The sequence below is a fragment of the Pempheris klunzingeri genome, chromosome 12 (assembly GCF_042242105.1).
Source record: "Pempheris klunzingeri isolate RE-2024b chromosome 12, fPemKlu1.hap1, whole genome shotgun sequence".
NCBI lineage: Eukaryota > Metazoa > Chordata > Actinopteri > Acropomatiformes > Pempheridae > Pempheris > Pempheris klunzingeri.
Genome location: NC_092023.1, coordinates 18,919,437 through 18,941,419, shown reverse-complemented (window position 1 = coordinate 18,941,419; position 21,983 = coordinate 18,919,437). Strand labels below are relative to the sequence as shown.

The 21,983-nt window shown below is 45.0% G+C and overlaps 1 protein-coding gene across 4 annotated transcripts; it reads right to left on the bottom strand.

Moving 5' to 3' along the window:
- Positions 1-24: 24 nt before the first annotated feature.
- On the bottom strand, positions 25-20,487 carry srfb (serum response factor b). 4 transcript variants are annotated; one of them, XM_070841090.1, is made up of 8 exons: positions 19,552-20,487; positions 15,593-15,859; positions 6,133-6,373; positions 3,869-4,033; positions 3,452-3,562; positions 2,813-3,010; positions 2,592-2,693; positions 25-2,064 (listed from the first exon to the last, which is right to left on the bottom strand). In XM_070841090.1, the coding sequence occupies exons 1-8, from the start codon at positions 20,200-20,202 to the stop codon at positions 2,027-2,029; spliced, it is 1,773 nt and encodes a 590-aa protein (XP_070697191.1). In that variant the 5' UTR covers positions 20,203-20,487; the 3' UTR covers positions 25-2,026. The 4 variants fall into 4 exon arrangements, with proteins under 4 accessions (XP_070697191.1, XP_070697189.1, XP_070697190.1 ...); XM_070841088.1 differs by having other exon boundaries at positions 2,617-2,693; XM_070841089.1 differs by having other exon boundaries at positions 2,617-2,693; positions 3,869-4,030.
- Between the last annotated feature and the right edge of the window lie 1,496 nt (positions 20,488-21,983).

The following is a 21,983-nucleotide window of genomic DNA, read 5'->3' as shown; positions in this document are numbered from 1 at the left end:
CTTGTTTTTATTACAAAATGTCTGTACAACAAAACAAAAATACACAAAATAACCATTTCTTTCAATAACAAGGTGAAAACCACAAATTCTGTTCAATAATCCCCCTTTTGAAATATGTTGAATGTCTCTATTCTGTCATTTTCCTTTACAAACAGCCCTGCAGGATGACATAACATCATGTGCAGAAACAGACCAGAGAACATTGAGGGTGAAAACGACCTCTATTGCCAGTGAATAACTGAACAGCAGTCAGCAATGGGTACTTTATCCTCTGTCAAATTCTCTCTGGCCTTAAGCCAGCCGTGCTCAGTCATCCAGCTAATTCTGCAGAAATGAGTCAAAAATCTCACTCTGGGCACAGCAGAGGATTGTATGACAGGTCCAGAGCCGTGTGTGCTGGTCTGGAAATAAGTAAATCCTACATTTCCCTTGCCTTGCAGTGATTTAGAAATCAGCCATGGAAAAGAGGCACTATGGTGCAGAAAGAAGGCTCTCAGTCTAATAACGCTTTCTCATTCTTAATGATTGCTGAGGTACGAACTTAGATTGCAGTCAGCTTGGGTCTTACAGTTTTAGTTGAAGTATGGTAACAGTTTAAAAGCACCTGAAGTCACGTTTCCAAATTAAGAGATCCTTGTTCTTACAAAAATATTAATACTCATTACTGCTGTAATACTAGAACACCAAGTGCTTCCATACACAGAGACAGGATTGAAGTGGAATTGCCAAGTCGATAAAGTGTCTGTCAAACGAGAGATTTGTGTCCAATGGCCTGACTGGAGTCAGTAGTAGCGTCACATCATTAGCAGTCTGGTAGAGGCAAATCAGAGCGACGGGTTTACAGTGGATCACAATTTAAACAAGCGAGACAATTATCTGACGTCATTTTAACCTGTTCTCTCTCACTCTCATGCTTGTTACCCATTGTGGCATTCAAAAATACATGAACAACTTAAATAACTTCAAGGATATGAACTGTTGATTGAAATGAAAATGACTTCCATCAGATTGTCATAGTTGGAACAAGTGATATCGTACTAAATGATCACGCCGCCAGCTGTTGCGCTGTCATCTTCCCAGCGATAGTAAAGTTAACAGTAAATGATAAATATCTTGTTTTACATTTTGTGACCCAGCTTGTTGATCATGTTTGAGGGACAGTCCTACAAATGTCACAATCAAATAAATGTAGAAAAACATCCAGCGTTCTTTCTCCATCTTGTAGTGAAAACTCTCAACAGCATGACAGTATTTCAACATGATGGTATATCAAATTAATATACATATACATGTAAATAATTGTTTCTTTATGCAAATCATTTCATGTACATACAAAACCACTACGTAAAAAACAACTACATGCCGCTGCACAAACTAAACAAGGCTAAAAATACAAGTTATCAATTAAAAAAAAATAATATGTACATTTCCAAATGTCTCTCCCTCTTTTTTTTTTTTTTTTTTAAGTCAATGAGCATCTCCTCACCCATTTACAAATCCCCAGATATGCGTGCGCGCACACAAAGACGCGCTTGTGCACAAGTTGCTCACACTGGAACATTCAGACAAACACATGTCTCTTTGGCTGGTGTGAAGCTGTGGCACCTTGCAGTGTGTGCACATGTAATTACATCTATCATTTTCCAAAAAAACACGCGCACACACACACACACAAAAAAAAAAACACACCATCCAACGGCATAGAAAATAGGTTCCGATGATGGATGTAGTGATATATTTCCTATGCATTTGCGAATATATATATATATTTATATACCAAAACATTCTGTATACGGGTCAGCCACACATATGCCCTGGATTGTGTGTTTTTATATATATATTTATGTACTTTAAAGTCACATTCAGAAGTGTAATGTGAAACTCTGTAGGAAGGCATCAATAAATAGAGATGTCGCTCTGTCCGTCCGTTTCCCTGGGTCTGCCATGGTAAACAGCTCCAGCCGTCTGTCAGTCACTCTTCGAGTTGTGTGCTGCGTCCAGGTTGACCACCTGGAGCTCCGTCAGGTTACTGCTGCTGCCGCTCGACTGCTGGCCAATCACCATCTGGAACACAACACAGCTCCGTCAGGGGACAGCAAAGGGCCATCAGACAGCCAATCACATGTCGGCACTTCAATCCTGCAACACGGCATGCCGTCTGTCTTGGAGCGCTGTAATAGATTCTGATGTTTTCTGTAGTATTTACACTGTGAAATGTAATTTAGACGATCACAATAGAGTACATCAAACATGAATTTAAAGTGCTAAAGGATTTTTACAGTTGCAAATAATCAATACATCCATTTTAAAACCATTTCGAATAGGAATTCCCCATAATTTCCTTCACACTGGACTCTATAAGGAAATAAAAAAACAACAACACAGGTTTCGATTCCATGCACGGCTACAGCGGTGCTTTGTTAAGTCTACTGCATGTGCATTTTGCTGCAAATCACAGGTCAAACAAGCTGCCATTCATACAAATCGACAACGGGTGACAACCCTGTGGCCTCTGGGTGCCGGTGCTCTATTAGGATGCATTAGTGTGGTCACGTGGCATGCTGGTTGCATAGGGAATATGAGAGTTTCACTTGTAAAATGCAGATCTTGCCGTACTGGGTGTAGCTGCACCGCTGAGACTGGGATCTGCACCGTGCCTGGGGGTGCTGTGAGGAACACCTGAGGGACAGCACCTGGAGAGGGGAGGGGGACACAAGATCTCCATTTGGCAATCTCTCCAACATTATGTTTATTTGAAATCACTTACAAAACACAAATTCATCCGCATCTATCACCCAGGTGTGTGCATCACCTGTGTCTTGGGCCTGTGCGTGGGACACCTGCATGGCCGAGGTGCCCTGGGAGAAGGCGTTGAGCACAGCCAGCCCCCCGTCAGCCAGCGCCGGCGTGGAGGCGTACATCACTGTGTGGGGGCTGGGGTACATCATGTGACCCGCCACAGATGTGGGCACTGACGAGGTGACGATGGTTGCTGGGAGACTCACAGTAGCTGGAGGGGGGGGGGGGGAGAAAGCGCATGTCACACTGAGGCAAAGAGGTGTGTACACACATTGGCCAGCAGATGGCGCTTCATATCTGTCTAAACTCAAGTGCTAACTCCTACTTATGAAGCGTGTTTTGGCACACAAGATGACCCTGTTTCCACTCATACATGCTGTATATTTGCATTTTTAGGCCAAAAATCTAATTCTGATGATGGGTATGCACACAAGTGGAAATGCTACTGTGTGACTAATGAAAGTTACAGAGTTTTGGATATTGTGCTTGAAGTTTTCTTGTCACCTCTTTCCACCATCTGGAGCACCATTATGCATCGTTTTCAAATAGAGATGGTTGTCTAAGAAAACCTACAAATTTGCATCCAGGTAGGTGTTCAGGAAACTTTAATCCGACCTGAAGGAGACAGGACAACAGAGGCAGTGCGACCTACCAGTGGAGTTTGTGGAGGTGTGGGAGATCTCTGGGCTGCTGTCGCTGTTGGAGGTGGGCTGGGTGTTGGGGTGGACCTGGATAGCCTGGAGCTGCTGTGGAACCCCCGCTCCTGGAGACGCACAGAGGACACACAGCCACTACAGTAAGTCATGAAACACCCCACGCACGATGAAGTGGTAGATGCGGGAGGAGTATGGGGAGTGCGGTGGTGGGGGTGGCTCATGGTGGTCTTAGCAGTAGAAGAACTGGCAGTTCTGTTAGCTGAGGTAGAAGAAGTCGTCGTGCATGTAGGTGCATGATAGTTAGTCACAGCAGAAGAGGTAGCATTAGCGGTACTAGCAGCAGCAGCTTCATGATGCTATGATTAGGATTAGTAAAAGCAGGCACAGTCGTGGCAGCATGCAGAGCAGGTCACCTGTGAGGGAGACAGCAGCAGGGAAGCGGAAGACAGCCTGCTGTCCCTGCTGTGGCTGCGGGGCGGCGGCCAGGGTCTGACCATGCTGCCCCTGGAGGGCCAGGGAGTGCTGCTGCAGCTGGCTCAGAGGAATGGTGGGGGTGCCAGGGGGGAGAGGAGTGCCTGCTGGAGGGGCACACATACACACAGAAGGGGAAATGAGACTAAATCGAGAAGGAAAGCACAGTCCGAAAAGGTGCTGATAACTGAATTTCAGCCAGAGGACATTTCTACAAACGTTTGAGAATTCAAGAACCGTCAGTTCCGAGATCCATTTAGCTTGGGAGGCAAAGATCAGAGCCTACAACTAATATCGATCAGCGAAATAACCTGAAACATACGGCAGGATGTGGAGTGGACCACCTGTGTGCAAGTGCACCCTCCTGCATGAACTATGAGACACTCTGTTGTGATATTGGGCTATACAAATAAAATTGAATTGAATTGAACACATTATATGACAAACCGGGGACCCACTAATAAAAGCACTGCTTCATAGTGCCACTTGTGGTCAAAACCTCCATGTGCCACCTTTAAGTTGGTGCATTAAAGCTTGAAAATAATGCAAATGTTCAGTAACACTTGTTAAGCCAAGTGACGCATACTGAAAGGCTGTTTAGTGGCCGACACGCTGGCATCTTCACTCAAACACGTGTTCAAATTATTTCTAAGAGGCATAAAAATTAAATCAGCGATATCTTTTTAAATGCTGCTTGAGGTTTTAAATATTTATTCGTTTTATTCCCTTATAAAAGCACAGACTGCTCCTTTAGGAACATGACTCTGGAGTTACACCCTCACATTTGGTCATATGCTCCATAGACAGTTGCTGCAGTAGGGGGGGCAGGCCCTGTCAAGCTGTCAGCTGAGGAGGTTTTAGTGTAGGGGGGGGTGTGTTGTTCCACCTGGCACTGCTGCTATGTGCCAGACAGGTGGTGAAGAGGAGAGAGGGAGTGAGCGAGCACGAGGGAGGGAGAGAGAGAGAGAGAGGGCGTAAAGAGAGGGAGGGCGAGAGAGAAGGCTGTAGAGGAGGAGGAAAAGTATTGGAGAAGAAGGGAAAAAAAGGGGGAGAAAAAAGGGACGGAGACAGTGTCCCTCAACTGTCAGTTAAAATCCCACACAGAAGCCATTAGTGGGCATCATGTGTCTGTTCTTTCAGCTGTGGCAGAGCGCAAGACAACCAACACACTGCAACAACTAGCTACTGACATTACTGCCAGTAGCTAGAGAATCAAAACTAGTGAGCACTGGGCCTGTTAGGAGTCTGTGTTGTCACTGTGAACCCAGTGATAACAACAAACAATTACTGCGCCACCTCCAAGTGTCGACCAGCCTTTTGAAATTCCTCACGTCATGGACAGTCCAAAATAAGTATTCTGGAGCACGGAGCGTCTCGTAACAGATGAGAATATCAAATTAAATGACTGGGAAGTAAAATTTTTCTTTGTGTTTGGGGGAAATCGTGACCTCTTGGCCTCCCTTGGCCCCACAGATGTAGCCCCAGTATTTCCCCGCACATGTGCCATGAAAGGGAAGCGTGATGAATAATTACCGGGGAAATCCAATTTAGGAAACACTTTCGGGATCCCCAAACCAGAGCCTGCTGCGCCTCAGTCCTCACCGAGTTGGTGCGTTAGAGATCCCTTGTGTTTCAGAGAGCGTCTGTAAAGTCCCCTTTAAAGAAGGGTCATGTCTAGTTCAGGGCCACTCAGTCACAAAGCTCAGGCTCCACAAAGTACGCCTCAATTATAATTTCAGCACAAGCCACCGATGCTTCATTGAATATTCATGACTAATTATGGGCCATGTTCGTCAGCCCTCATTGCCAGGTCTATTGTGTCCCTCTCGTCTAATTATTCCTGTCCCTAAGTGACAATCAAAGGCAGGGCCGGTCGCCAATAGATGTGGCTTCCCTGGATACTGGGGGCTTTATAAAACCTGTGGGCACCGAGTGACTGGCTATGAGGGGCTGTTGTGTGATGTAAACAGCTCGGAGAGAGAGGCACGACCACCCCGACATGACAGCTGAGGTCACGGCGCCGTGCCATTCAAATTCAAATCAGCTAATAAGCTCGACAACACGGTGACATTAACAAAACATGAAGGCCAGCGGAGGTGTCATTTCAACTTGAGGATGAGGTCTAAGACAAACAAACCATAAAGAAAATCATTAAGAATGGTAATAGAGGTCTGGATGACATCCCAGGTTTTGCTCTCCTACATACCCGGCATGAAAGTGAAGCCGCCGGGCAGCTGCATGACCCCCGTGGAGGCGCCGGCGGTCTTGAGGACGGTACCATTGGCGCTGATGTTGCTGCTGGCCGAGACGGGCGCCAGGTAGTTGGTGATGGGAAACAAAGGTCCGCTGCTCACCTGCATGGTGGTGGAGGTGGTGGGGACTGTGGACTGGGCACTGCTGGTGGTGCCTGGTAGGCTGGCTACCGTGAACGTCGGCTTCAGTGTATCCTGTGGGAGCAAGCAAACGCTGTCAGTAGGAAGACCGGGGGAAGATCATTAAAGGTAATTAAATTGGTGCTGGTTCTGTCAAGAAGAGGAGAAGCACTCAGTAATGCCTTCGATGAACTTGAGGGACTCACGAGAGTTTTGAAAGAGAAAATTGAAGCAGCAGAAGCCAAGATAGAGAATTTTGGTCCCCAATATGGCTCAAGCTCAACTCAGTAGTACCTTTTGTTAGGACTTCCCTGGCTGGTAAATGCCTGCATCTCTCAATCCTCACATCTAAGTTTGTAAGTCAGGCGTTTTGTTAAAAAAATTCAAACCTCTTGACGAGGACACCTAAAACAACACCATTAATGTGGCTTTTCCTCTTTGAGCAGCTGAAAGCAGGGTCGGCAGGATGAGGGAGCTTTAATACTTGCAGTATTTTCAGGGATCAGTGGACGGGTGACAGAAACCAGAGTGGGGTTTAATAGACTTGGGGCAAATGACATAAACAAGGTAGAGAAACAGGCTGGGAACCCACTAATTGCCTCCATATGTAAATTCTAAGCAGTGCACGGAGCGTTTCTCTCAGCAATTCCGGTCTTCAGTCTAAAAACAGCAATAAGTAACAGGGTGTGTAGGAACATGTGCTGCGACACACACCTGAATACTGAATAATCAGGATTCATCAACTATACCTGCTAATCCTGCAATTCAAATCCTGAAGAGAAACAAAAACATTGTTTCTGCACTCATATTTTGTTACCATGGCAACAAAATGACCATAGCCAACGTGATGAAAGCAGGCAGACGAGATATTCACATAAACTCAAGATCAAAAAGGAAGTGAGACGTAGCATCACACTATATGCTAAAGCGAGCATGCATTGAACTGCAGCACAGGATGTGCTGGTGAGTGGGCTGCATGATGAGCGCAGGGTGGGCGTTAGGCTGGGACTATAAAGAACATCTGAACCCACCATGCCCGTTTCTATGCACTTAAACACTTATGACTTGATACTAATCATCTGTAATAGGAGAATGGGAACAAGCCTACACAGTAGAAGGTACGCAAGAGGTAACATTTTCCAGTGGACTCAAAATTCTTTTGAGTGATTAAACATAAATGCAGAGATGCTGCTGAGATATCAATAGATGTTGAATATTCTCTGTTGGTTTAGGTTAATAAGAGGTCTGTCAAAGAATGAATGGGAGCTGCAAGTCCAACAAGGACACATACGCAGTGTCCCAGTTCACTGGCTTGATCCCCTGATTCTTCACATACTTAGAGTGCAGAGGACATCACAGCAGGCTGTCCCATTTCAAAGGCTTCTCTAAACGTGGCCAAAAAAAAAAATGCAGTTTCTTTTGCCCGACTTTGAAGGACACAACTGGTGTATCCTGTGGTCTTCAGTATCCCATAATGCACTGTGAACTCTTCAATCCTACTTGAGGCCAACCAGGGACCTTTGCTGCATGTTGTCGTGGTGGTCATAGTTAAGTCGTCGTGGGGAATATAACTGAGTCTATGAAAACAGGGAGGGTTTAACAAAAAGGTGGCGTTTTTTTTGCATTATGGGAACTGTATTATCCATCCTTAGTGGGGACTGACCCATACTTAAGAATAAAATATGTGCATGTTTGATTTCGATGATTCCTCTTATGATCCGTCTCGCCTGAGTGCAACTCCATTGAAGTGCAGTACTTCTCTGTAATCACTGGATGATACTGAGAAATGATAGTTACACTACATTTATCATTAACCTAGTGCACTATTTGTTGGTTGTTGATGGTGTATTGAAGTGAAATGTTACAACTTGCGCTGTAAACTTTGTTACCATGGAATCTGGAAATCCAGTTTTCCATTGGTATCACTGTTTTTGATGCTGAAGCTGAAAATTGAAAACCATCAGTTTTTGATTTTGTGGTTAGACTATTACTTGCGGAGAAAACAAGGCTCAGACTAGACCTCAGGTCCTTTCGCAGGCCTTCTCCTCAGAGGTGTTGTGTCAGACGCACAAAGCAGCCGACACCTTGCAGCAGTCAAACAGACGAGGTGAATGAATAATACAGGTTTAGTATCTGGAAACACGGCCATGTGTCACAACAGACACGCTTACAATGAGCAAGCAAGTAATCGAGGCCTGTTGCATCATATAAGCTTGTAATTCTGAGGAGGTGCATTCATTAGTAATAACGGAGAGATAGTGAAGAAGCAGGCTGGGCCAACCTCTCTTAGCAAAGCACTATTGGTTTTTATATGTGACTGATTACATGGGTGAGAGGTGGAGGATCCGGCATAGACTCCACTGATAAGGCCTTCCAAATGCACACTACCATGCAAACATCTAAATGGAGCTACTGTAAAGGATTCAGCCACATTGTAACCTGCCCCTATCTAATATGAAAGGTAGCCTGCTGGTATTACTCTGAGCAATGACTAAACAAAAGGGTGATTTTCTTTTTTATTTGACGAGTTAAAAAACTCAGCGGATCAAGAGTGTTGCAATTAACTCAGCGTCTTCTGGGCTTCGTGTACAGATGGCCAAGCAGGTGGTGTCTTATACAAGCTGCTCCGAATCCACAAGAGTATACAAAACCAAAACAACAGTGCTGAGCAATTAGTTAGTTGGTCTGCAGCTCAGTTGCAGGCCCTGCTGAGGGGCTCTGACAGTCCAAGGTCCTTTCCCTCTTTAGTTAAACAGCAGCTGGAGAGTCAAAGGGGGAGGGCCACGCCGAGGACTCAGTTGTTCTGCACTTTCAACCGTAAAGGAAAACTGAATAAATTCACACAACCACCACCTATCATCCGTGTTTTGTGCAACCATCAGGCCTGTCACTCATCGCGGAGTGATTACTGACAGACGGACCGTGACACCGCTGTCATCACATCTTCATTCTCCCAGGAGACTTTCCAGTTTTGGTTCAAGTCCTGGTTGTTTCACTAATGTTCACTATAACTCAGTCTACATTGACGCAGGGGTTGTACATCAAGACAACAGGTAAAAAGGAAATCTTTAAGATGGTGGCAGAAGGAGAGGATAGTGGTCAGAAATCAGAATAAAAAGGACTTCGAACTGACACTGGAGATAAAGTACATCTTGAAAAGGTAACAGTGGGGTGGCAGCAAGTAACACTTTTAAGCCACAGCAGTGGCACAGAGTGCGTGTCTGTGTGTGGCGGGCGTGCAGCAGGGTCGGACCTGTGTGAGGTTCGGGACAGGGGACAGGGGACAGGACAGGGGAGAGAGTGCAAACAGCTGAGGGTACAGACAGCCTGTGGGAAACCTGAGCACCTCTGAGGGGGAGTTAACCCTTTGTGGGCCAGCAGGAGGCCGAGTGCAAGGACAGACGCCATCTGAGTCGTGGCAGTTCTCACCGTCTGGGCTTCTCGAGAACAACCGAATCCCCGTTACAGACCAATATGCTTCAGCGTGTACTAGTGAAGTGAAAAAAAAGACATAATGGTTCAATCAAGGGACAAGGTCACTGTGTTCCAGCTTTTCTACATCACACTGCTCAATAGAGGAATAAATGGCTGCTCTTGCTTTGCTACTCAAGATTTTCAGTTGGGCTTCAGAGAGCGTAAGCTGATTGATCATCCAGCTTAGAACCTTGTATGATCAACCAGGTTACTGTGGTAGTTTAGTAGTTAAACTGCCAATATCTCTGTGGCCTACATAGCGACTGACCCACTGCTTTGTTTGACCATCTCCATGCGTCTCCTGTTCATCTGGCCAGTCTATAAACAGCGCTGGCTTTTAGTTCAGAGTCAAGGCAGTGCATAGTAAACATAGGCCACGGTAGTGTAATGCATTCCTCCGGACCAGAAGTGAGAGCATAGAATAGTCTCTGTGATGCAGCCAGAGCTTCAGCGCTGTCATTTCCTCCTTCAGCGCTGTCCATGCCCTGCTCCCTCTCACACACCGAAATGGACCCCCCCCCCCCCCCGCTGAAACAATTGAACATGCTGGAGGTCTGAATTGTATCCAGTACATTAAAGCTGAGACAGTCAGTCCATTAATCAGCTGTTCTTAATTGTCAATTATCTTAAGTAATTTATTTGTAATAATATTTGTAATAATAATATTTATAATAAATAATTTGCTGCTTTTCTCTGTCTGATGTTATACTAAACTAAATATTTTGGAATTTGAAGTCCTCATCTTTGGTTCGGGGAAGTTTTGATGGATATTTGTCACTTTTTTAAACAATTTACCAAACAAATAAGTTGACGATACTCTTGATCATGACTATGAAGATTTGTATCAGCCTGAGAGGAAACGGCGAAGAGATTTTATTTCACAAATACAAAACTTGGTTAAATTTAAATCAGTTTTACCCTCGATTCCCTTTTTACCAATTACATTCAAATTAACCTCACTACTGCTCCCCTCCCTCTAGAAAAAAAACCAAAAAAAAAACCAACCAGAGCCCAACCTGGGGAAACACGCCACTTAGTATAATGAGGTACCAGAACGTAACAAATGAAGTCGCAATTTATAGTTAGTGCGAATGGAGGGCTGAGTCGTCTGGAATAAGCAATGAATTCTCTGGACCCAGACTGCGCAGCCACTGAGAGCACCCACCACAACACGCCAAGTAATCCATTTTACAAGAGGGGGACATTATTTCACTCCAGCAACCCAGAGATCAAGTATTTTACATGCTGCCCCTCCTTTCTTTCACTGTGCTGGTTTCCAAAATTTGGTGCGTTCTTAAGGGTTCCATATATAACAAGAGTCAAAGCCTTCTTACATTCGCAGACATCATACGAAAGACCCCGTTTTAAAAGACAGAGGAAATGAAAGAGTAATTAAAAAGAGAGGGACACAAATGATTCCCTATTCATGAGGGATTAATCATTCCAAATTGAAGGTGACAACTGGCAGGCTAGTCCGGTGTTGGTTGGAGAGCCCATTGTGCAGTTTACTGGTGCCTGGTCCTCGTCTAATCTCCCATTTGCTGGCTCCCATCTTCCAGTCTGTCACCCTGCCAGCAACATGGAATTTGCAGCTCCATTTGGAACTGCTAAAAAAGGCAAGGCAGCCCAAGTGGAGGAGGTGCAGCCAATGGCGGCTGACCTGTCCAGTTGCTTGCTGTAAAATAAGGGGGTGGAAGGGGTGGGGGCAGGGGTTGGAGACGACGGGGGGGGTTGAGGAGGGTTGGAGGGGGGCTGACATAACGTTTCTTTCCTCTCCTCTAACACAGTCAACATGCTGCTCTCCCTCTGACACCGCCACACCACCGCTCTCTTCATACAGTCCGTTTAGGAGTAGCCTTGTGATAAGAGCGCATAAATTAACTTTCCATTATCTCAGCGATTCTCTCTTCACCTACTTCAAGCCACTGCTCTGCTCAAACAACAGCAGTTAGACAGGAAGACACAAGTAATTGTAAAAAAAACATATCTTTTCATGTGCAGGACATTTAAAACTGAATAAAAGATCACATTGCTTTAATTTCTCTAGGGAGACCAATTCAAATGCATGCACATTAAATCCGTGCAATGTGTTGAATAAAGAGGTCGCCAGATCGGTCAGGAGACGTCTCAAGAGCCACAATCCAGGGAAAACAAACATGTCAGCCGTTGGTCAGGATGGTAGCCTCGGTCTGGAAGTGGCAAAGACAATGGGGCCTGTGCTAATGACCAGATCAACAAACTCCACCGGAACGAACAACAGCAATGGCACTGACAGCCAGAGCAGCAGGGAAGAGAGGGATGGAGTAACGGAGGACAGGGGAAAGAAAGCGAGTGAGTGAGGGAAGAGGAGGGGGAAAACCAGAGGAGACTGTGATACTGAGAATTCTGTCCTAAGCTAGATCCTCTGAGCAGACACGAGTTGTGGGATTTGCCATCCCCCGTCCAAAAATAACCCGGAGAGCATAAAAACATCTGTACTGTAGGCATGTCTGATAACAAGAAGCCAAAAAACATCCAGAGATCTGCTGGGGGATGCCACGGCAATGACAAATGTATCGCCTTTGTGACATATTGAGAGTTTATTTCTGATGTAAACACTTTTCCCCTTGATCTGCACCATTCACCTCTACTTCAGACAGTACGATTCCCAGAATGCTTTTCTACAGTGTGTCATATGTAATATTCCACATACCGGGGGAAACAAAAGCACTTTCCTCTTCCTGTTTTGGTTGAGCAATGGTTGACACGCTTCCTTGGTGCTGTAGATGCAGCCATCATTTTCTAGGGAGCTCACACCCAGTGGCAGACAGAATCACATAGTGAAAGTGAAGCGTATATAGCACCAGTGTAAACACAGATGGTGTCATTATTCTATTGTAATAACCCTGCGCAACCAACACTTACTGCATGATTAATTAAAGCTAAAAAGTTCCATTTCCACTTTAATGTATGCTGACAGAACAACAGCAATAGGAAAGCCAGAGTTTCCAGACAAAGTGAGTCATGCACGTTAGACTTAATGTCTAACACTCTCGATGGAGTAATACACAGATTTTTCCATGTGATTCTCAAAAGCAGGTGTCAAATGATGCTTCTAGAAAGAAGCCCCTGTTTTTCACTCTCATAGTCTTTCACTGCAAGATTAGATCTTGACAGCTCGGTTTTCAGTACCAAATTTAGGTTTGGTGGCATTAACCCAAGAATCAATTCAGCCCAGCTAGATGTGCATCAGACCAATCAGCAGATGATTAGATGATAACAATGTGACTCACGGCCTTTTCAAAGTCTCAGGATTTAACAAACACTCAAACAAAACTGCCAACTATGAAAACAAGACGTTGCGGGACAAAGCATAACTCTGAAACTGCATGACCCATTACATGCCTGGAAATTAGTCTAGAAGCTAATTTTGATGAGTAGTTTAGGAGAAATTAGAATTTCGTGAGAAGCCAGAAAGTTTTCCACATTGAATTTCAGAAGGAAATCAATTATTGGACAGCCTATGTGAAGTTACTTTGTTGGGCTTTTGGTGGACTGAGAACCTTAATTTTAATATTAATTTAACCTGCACAGATCCAATTCACAAGATATCAGGCCCTAAAGCTGGTACTGGCATTATCAAGATATAGATACTGGATATCAGCCAGTCCACATCAAATACAATACAATACAATACAGATCTTCATTAGAAAAAAAAGTGTGTTTTATCCATCATTTACATTTTAGTGCCACTGAAATTCCTGGAGCACAATATTGCATTACTACCTGTTTAGGTGTGGGATCAGTAGTCTGTAATGGCAGATACCTTCAGTTTAGGTATCGTGATCCATATCAGGAGAGAAAACGTGCCATCAGTGGATCTCTAATATTTACATTTGAAACCAATGAAAGATTCTACATCTAACCCCACTATAATCTGTGCTTGGGCCCATTATCCATAACAATGATGATAATAACAACAATAATCATCATCCTGAGACATGGAAACAAACTTTTTACACTAGAGTTTCTACTGTCACATGATTCTATGCGCAGTGCTTTCAGCACTAAATCATGTCTGCTTCACTTATTCCTTAAGCCTCTCTTTTGCCTTTCCAAAATGTCCTCCACTTCCCCCACCAGCCATTGCAAACTCTGAACTGTTTAGACTAGCTTGGACTGTATGTGTGACATACTGCTCTCATGATGAATAGTGTCCAGACGCTGCTCGCAGCGACCATGCGTCACACTTACTGTATAGAAAAGATCACAAAAAAAAAAAAAAAAAAAAAACGAGGCCTGCCTGTCCACCTGCCGTGTCCCAACCATAACAGCGTTGATCCTTACATGGATCGCACAGTGACCGTTTCTAGTGTTTTCCTCTGGGAGCCGTGTTCACAGGGCTTACGCCGGCGTCCCACACTCACACTGTAACTGCAGTGGGGGCAGAGGTCATAGTGTCAATGCCAGCCACCTAAATAGACGTCACATGAAACGGTTACGAAAAGTATCGCTCGAATGTTTCCATTCCACCTGCTCATATCTACATCCATACCTCCCCTCCATATCACTAAAAGAGTAGTGGGGGGTGGGGGGTGGGGGAAATCACAGGACTCCAAAGACAGCTGCAGCTTATAAGGAATGTGAGGGGCCTCAGCCAAGAGAGCAGGCAGGGAAACCATACCATATATGGCAACACAGGCAGAATCTAATTTTTATCAATGAGCAGAGCGGGCATGAGAGTGGCTTAACTTGCAATGGTTGATCTCCCATCCTTGACGGCGTATGGTACATGTTAGTTAGTGCTTTGTAGAAACAGCACGCAGGCAAACGGGCCTGGAAGTGTTAGTGTTCGAAAGGGGCGTTGTAAACAGTGGAGGGAATGTCCGCTTCCAGCACGTGGCTGCACCGTCAGGTGTGGACAGCGAGGCGTCTGCTGATGAACTTATCGCTTCACTCCAACATCTAAAAAAAAAACACTTGTAGAAGTGTCGTGGGTGTCATGGTCATTTTTAGACGTTTAGCAATATTGGAAACTGCACAAAATGTGCGTTCGTCCAGTTCTGTTTTAACTAACTCAGTGTTTCATTTCATCCACAAACACAAGACTCCATCCCAAAATCAAAGATAAACACCGAAGTCCTCCATATAGTTGCCTGCATGTTTCTCATCCTAACACAACCCAGACCGCCTGTGATTTATCTTTAAGAATGTCACAAGGCTTTCCTGGATGAGAGGTCAGAAAGGTAAAGTGTAGACAGCTTCCTTTAGTAAGTGGGATAATACTCAACATCTTATCTGGCTCTCCCTTCAGTTGAGAGCCCTTTGAAGGGCTGCTGAGATTTAAGTTTAACTGAGTTTAATTTAAAAAATAGACTTATTGCTCAGAACCAAACCACAAGCCCAAAACAGAGCCCTCACATATAACAGGCAAAAGTTCAAAACTGTGTTTACAATAGGACAAAGATTATTTTCCACAACTGCTTGTGGGTTTGATTTATTTGCTCTCCTCGTGTGCTTGTGTAGCCTTTTTTGGAGAGATTTCCCACTATATCCATTAGTGACTCTAGTGTGCTTTATCAGTTGTTTTTTTTTTTTTTTTTTTTTTTTAATTCTCACCGCAGTTCATGTCTGCATTAGAAAGCAGAGTAACAAAGACTTAAACTCCAGCACCACTGTTGCTGAAAGCAGGGGAATGAGCTTTGAGTACAGGCACAGAACTGAGTGGATCCAGTTCTGGACCTCACTACGATCTTCCTAAGAAGAGATGGAGCATATTTTTGGTTTTGGTCTTGGAAAACTGGTCTACAACAGCAGACCTCTCCGCTTTTTGACTCTCACCTTTGTGTCACCCATGCTCTCGGACTCAGACACCTGGTAGGTGAGGTCCGTCTCCTCAAAGCCCGTGGCGCTCATGCGCTGGTCCATGGAGGGGTCGGAGCGTGGCGGCGAGTCCGGCGAGTTGAGGCACGTTTGGATCAGGGCTTTTCCCGTTTCGCTCGTTATCATGGGTTGGAGTTTGCGGGTAGCAAAAGTGTAGACGTGACCGGTTTCACTGGCCACAAGCAGCAGAACCTGGGTTCCCGTCAGGGTGGAGAGCTCATATGCCTGGGAGAGAAAGAGAAGAAAATTCAGCTGTCTGACAGAGAGGAGAGGCTGAGTGTCAGGCTACATTTCCAGCATCAGGAGGATATGGTTCACAGAACTGGGGCTTGGATTACTGTCATTTTACACACAAAGTAACATATACAGGAAAGGGAATAGAGGAGATTCCAAAGGTGAACCTCTGGAAAAGAATAACTTAGCCAAGAAAACACTAGAATCTAAAAATACCGCCGTAGTGAACCCTGACGTATAGCCCAAATGAAGCTAAAATAACATGAGATAAGACTCCTAGAATAGAGAGCGTGATATAGCTGAGAGACTGATTGCAGCAGGGGACTGGCTTGCATATGCAGGGGGAGTGGTGGTAACCCAGTCTTGACGGAGGAACCCAGGAATCATTCTTAACACGCAGAGGTAGCTGGCTGTGAAATGTGAGGCCACCATCACAGTCTGCTGCCTTGTCATTCATTATACAGCATTCAAACACCCCGGTGTAAAGGAAGAGCACAATAGGATTCAACTCCTACTAAACACACACACACACACACACACACACACACACACACACACACACACGACCAAACACACTTCGATGCTGCACTCAGAGTGAAACTCCTGAGAAAGCCTTTTTATCCAAATGAGTCATAAGTTATGTGGAGGATGGTTCTTCTGCTGTGAAGACACAGTGCCATTACCATCACCTTGGTTAACACAGTACAGCCAGAGTTAGCGCACAGATGTCATTATGAGCCGGAACGCAAAACACTCAGACAGACAAAGCAAATAGAAAAGGTACGAATCACATTCAAATTTAAGGATTTTATTGAGCGGTTATAAAACCGTGCATTCACCCTGGTCTACTTCATCATGCACCAACACTGTGTTCATTATGGCCTGTATCAGTCCACTCCTCTTTATCTGGGCTCATGCTCAGGCAGATTGTATAATTGCCTTTTGTGTGCAACAATATGATGACAGAGCACAGAAAGGCTAATGATGACCAGCTACTGCTATACTGGCTCACTGCTACACTTGAGCACTTCAAATCTTAAATGTGTGTGTGTATTAAATAACAGTGACACAAAAAAAAAGATCTGGCCGGTTGTTCAGTTCACCTCACTGACTGCTACTGCAGCATTATGGGAGCGAGTAATGAACTACACAGCTTCAGCCACCATCTTCCATTGCCATCTACCTTGATTATCTCTGCAGCAGCTACAGGGGGGGTCTCTCTGACAACAGAGCCTGGTGTTTGGCCAACATCCAAGGCGGAAAAGGACTAATTTGTCGACTTAAGTGTGCTAGATGGCAGCACAAACCAGACCTACACAATGCTTTAATAAGTTTCCTTGCTCCGCTGACTTGGTCATAAATATTCATGACTGCAGGGTGTGGGAGGGTCAGCTCTGCCTGTAATTGGTTCCTCTGTCACTAAAAAACCTCCAACTAAAGTGAATATATATATACACATACAGTTGCTGGTTAAATCCCTGGATCCCATTCGATAAACTCTGTTGTTGTAACGTTACAAACTCAAAAAGTGAGATTTTACAAAGAAACTTACAGGCACTGCACTGAAAGCAGTGCAACCAATTAGTCAGTAAGCTTGTTTTGATAACCTATTAATTGTTAAAAGCCAATTATCAAGCAAAAATACTTCTCACTTGTGAGGATTTGGTGCTTTTCTCTGTTTTAGGTCTCTGTAAAGTGAATAATCTTGGATTGTGGGTGGTTGTTTGGACAAAACAAGATAAATGAAAATGTCACCCTGTGTGATGGAGTGCAACTAATTATATGTTTTCATTATGAATTATTTCTTTAAAGTCCAAAGTAGTTCACAAGCCCAAAATATTAAATTATATAAAATGACTAATGGCAGCAAATCTTCCCATTAAAGAGCTAGAGCCAGTGAATGTTTGTCTAACAATCATGCATAAATATTTTTGCTGATTCATTTTCTATCAATCAACCGATCAGTATATTGGCTAATTGGCTGGATGTAAATAAATCACATTGAAATGGAGCTTCAGAGCTCTGCTATTGTGCATGTTGGCTCACTTGCACTGTCTACTGAGGCACCTAAATGGAATGGAGCCACAGTTTATGTTTCGTTACTGGTAACACCAACAAGCTTTTCCTGTCATGGCGAGTCCAAATGTCTACCATGAAAACAGCCTACTGAGCAGGAAGTGCACAAATGAAAAGGATGCCGTTTTCTGGGCAAACAGTGGAACAAAAAAAGGAACCACAAGTATTAATTGAGTAATTCTGTGCTGCTAATTGAGGTAACAAATTTGTATGGTACAAGTGTTCACATGCACATAATCTTAAGCATAGATAGCAAACAGACATCTGCACAACTCACCACATCCTTCAATATGACACTAGGCTCATCCTAAAATCCAGTTTGAGACCAATCTACTATGAGCCTTCCCACTCCACCCACCTGTCAATTTCTGTGATGGCTGACATAGTGTAGGCAACATTTTCAAAAAGCTCCATCCGCACAGTGTGTCAAATAGTGTTCATGTTGCCAAGAGCCTACATAAAGACACCTCAGTTTCCACGACAACAGTCTGGGATACATAAAACAAGAGAAATAAAGCAGAATACACAGTACAGGCACTTCAGTGTAACATTAGGACACTGCACTACACGATGCAGCGTGGCTTACAAGAGCTTAAAGTGATTGTGAAAAATGATCAACAGCAAAACAACTGCTGTGCTTCAGCTGATCTTGTCTCCAACTAAATAACTTCAGATGCCTTGATGCCAAATACTTAATCACAGCAGCCATCGTGTGTGCTAGAATTGTGGATTTCCAGTGAAACAGTGCTTTGCTACTAAACTTCATTATGACTCCCACGGAGAAAGTTCTGACTCTTAATGTCAGGTGCATGCAGTCTGTGCAGGACACAACTTACAAAACTGAGACGGACACTGGATGAGTCTGAGTCTAAATGTACAGAGCCAGAATGGGTGCACAGCCAGTCCCCGGCTCCTCTCTTCTGTCTGAATAATCTTTGACTGTCCGCTGATCTGTTACCCTGGGGTTTAGTCAGCTGTTGGCACCCACAGGCCCGCTGCTGCTCACCACCGCATGGCTGCCGCCTGCAAGCACAGCCCTGCTTCACAGTGACAGAGGGAACAGCCTGTGCACTGAGGGCTACTGATGGGAACTACTTCCAACACTTCTAGGCCTGTCCGTCTGTGTGTGAAGATGCACCAGTGTGTGCATGATTGTCACTTTATCTGAATATCTGTGTGTGTGTGTGTGTGTGTGTGTGTGTGTGTGTGTGTGTGTGTGTCAGGCCATGTGTGTCACGGGCATGATCATAAATAGAATTGTCATTTGCTCAAATCTATTTAAAGCCCATTGCCTGTCATGAACGTTCTGACTTCATCATATCCTGTGTGTCACAATTGTTTATGTCTTTTTAGTAAAGAAACTGATATTAGATTTAGTGGGAGTCAATGGCATCTACATATAACGTAGGCCTGCTATTCACCTCATATCTTTGCTGTGGCTGTTACAGTTATTGATGCAGCACTCACCCCAGTGCTGCTGTGGCTGAGAGTGAATGGATGCACAGCACCATACATTACACTGCAGTATATGTAGGCCAAACAACATCTGAGTGACACTCAGATGGAACTGTGGTTGGATGGGAGCCAAAGGCAATCACCTGACTCACCTTTTTCATAATGCCCGTCTTCCTCTTGCTGAAAGTGGTGTAACGTCTCAACTTGTTGTCAATAAATTCCATCTTTATCTTCACGCGCCCACGTGTCTTCTTCCCCGGCTTTGCCCCCGCGACCCCTCCGGGTACCATGCCGTAACCTCCGGGAGCTACTCCCACCTCCTGCCCCGGCACAACGGCCTCCATCTCGCCTCTCTCCCGCTTCACCCCCCTCCTGCTGTCCCCGAGTGAACTCACTGGGTCGTCGTCATCCCCGGAGTCCGAGTCATTCTCCGAGCCGCTGCACAGAGGAGCGCTCTCTCTGTCCGGGTCGAACCTGGCTCCGTGAGGCAGCACTACTCCCGTGTTTAGCCCCACCATGCCGCCCTGCACGGCGGTCTGCAGAGGGGTCACCCCAGTCCCGTTCCCCGGTCTCGCACCTCTCGGACCCCCTGGACCATTAGCCCCCAGCATCCCGACGGCGTCTCTGTCCCCCTGTCGCCCCGCAGCACCGGCGCTCTCGCTGACCCCCTGTAAAGCTTGCCCTGCTCTGACCAAAACGGGACGGATCCCGCTGCCGACAACCCCCGAACCGTGCCCTGTGATACCTCTGCCTGAAGCCGACCCGTTTCCAGATGGTGCCGATCCGATCCGGGTCGGTAACATTCTAGTTAGTGGGCCGAGTCCCTAAAACACACCAGCCAGTGGAGCTGGAGCGCGCGGTCTCAGAAACGACCGAGAAAGACGCATACAAATCTGGGCCACAAAATGTAAACAAACCAGGCCAGTAGATGGTTCGGAGACTCCAGGAAATAACCGAGACAAACTTTCGAAAGTGATGCTGCCCCCAGGACCCTTCCACCCCGGCTCAGTTTGGTTCACCCTCCTCCTCTATTTCCAAAACTCCGAGCACTTTCTCAAAAAGGAAAACGCGAAGAACGCCCTCGCTGTCGCTCCGCCATGTCACGTAGTCCGCACTGTGAGCCGGAAATAACGCTAGCGCCGGTGTGCTAGCGTGCTTACGCTCATTTTTACTCCACCGATATCGCAGTATTCAACTCCTCACGGCTCGGGGACGCATAAAAACACGTCGTTTTAGAACCGCGTTTACGACAGCGGAATGATACTACAACCCAGGATCTACTTCCCTCCTTATAAAGAGATACAATGTTTCCTTATTTGGTGCTGTCTCTCCTTATTTGGTGAGTCACAGCGTCGCCCGCCGATTGGCTGAGGATTATCTGAGTAGCGCTGTGATTGGTCAACAAGGCGGGCTCATTGGCATAAATACCAAAATGGTTGCGCGACAGACAACGTCACCGTGTACAGGCAGCGGTACCAAAATAACAAAACATCCAAGTTTTTATTCCCCACAGGTCGTATTATGTCAGTCCACAAACCATGTTTTCCCAAAGTTTTAATACCAGAATATCTCTGTACAGATCTGTGTTGGTTTGAGGACTTCAGATGATTTAATTAGAGGAAACATTATGAGTTTAGATCAGATGTTATACAGTGCTGTATTACTTTGTGTTGAATATGTACATTTAGATAAACTCAGGCAGTTAGATCTTAACTTTAGAACCTATTCCAACAATTACACGTAGGCTATAGTGTCTGTTATGTCCTTTTTTTTTGCATTGCATACTTATCTCTTCCTCCAAAATCTATTGTAGAATATGCTCACCTATCACCTTATGGATGAAGCCTGCGCTATACTAACTTTCACAAGAATTGCAGCACCTCTCATCATAATTATTTTTAAAGGAACTTGTTTACAAGTTGCAAACATGTCACTGTGCCACACACTAATTGTAACCCTGCACAGGTTCAACAGGCAGGCACAGCACAGGTGTTACCAATAACATTAACAATGGCTTTGTTCCATTTAAATGTCCCAGTATGTCATGACTGTGCCACACCAACAGGAGCCTGAAACAGCTAAATGGAATTCAGCCATTATTCAGTGTATTGTTTACACCTGTGCTTTCCCTGCTGTGGCATGTCATAAGGTCTTTTGTGGGGAAAAAGGCAGGAACATTTGTCAAAATGCACTGCAGTGCATTTACCAGACAATGTTTGAAATGATGCAGTAAACCGTCCTTGGTAGTCCTGGCAGGTCAAAACAAACACCACATGTTAAGGTATTTGAAAGTGATTTCTCACCAAAGAGTTGCTGGCGAGAAGCTGGGGGATTCTTATTCGACTGTGTGGGTTTTTACCACCATGAGAGAGATGTAACTGCACTTAGAAATGATGCTGTAGCGATGTCACCAGCACTGAATGAGTTGAAGTTTGTCAAATAAGTGTGCAAACAGTAACAATAGACACTGAATGGAAAAAATGCATCCAACATACCAGTTGGGCCTCCTTCTCCATCGCTACATACTAACAACAGACCACCAAGCTCCCACAGAGGCTACAATGTAAGCAGACCTCATATAGTC

Coding starts and splice junctions, on each gene's coding strand:
- srfb (XM_070841088.1), bottom strand. CDS start 20,202: ATGTTACCGACCCGGATCGGATCGGCACCATCTGGAAACGGGTCGGCT. Junction 3,563..3,868: donor TGCTGCTGTCTCCCTCACAG/GTGACCTGCTCT, acceptor GTGCGTCTCCAG/GAGCGGGGGTTCCACAGCAG. Junction 2,065..2,616: donor CAGCGGTGCAGCTACACCCA/GTACGGCAAGAT, acceptor GTTGTGTTCCAG/ATGGTGATTGGCCAGCAGTC.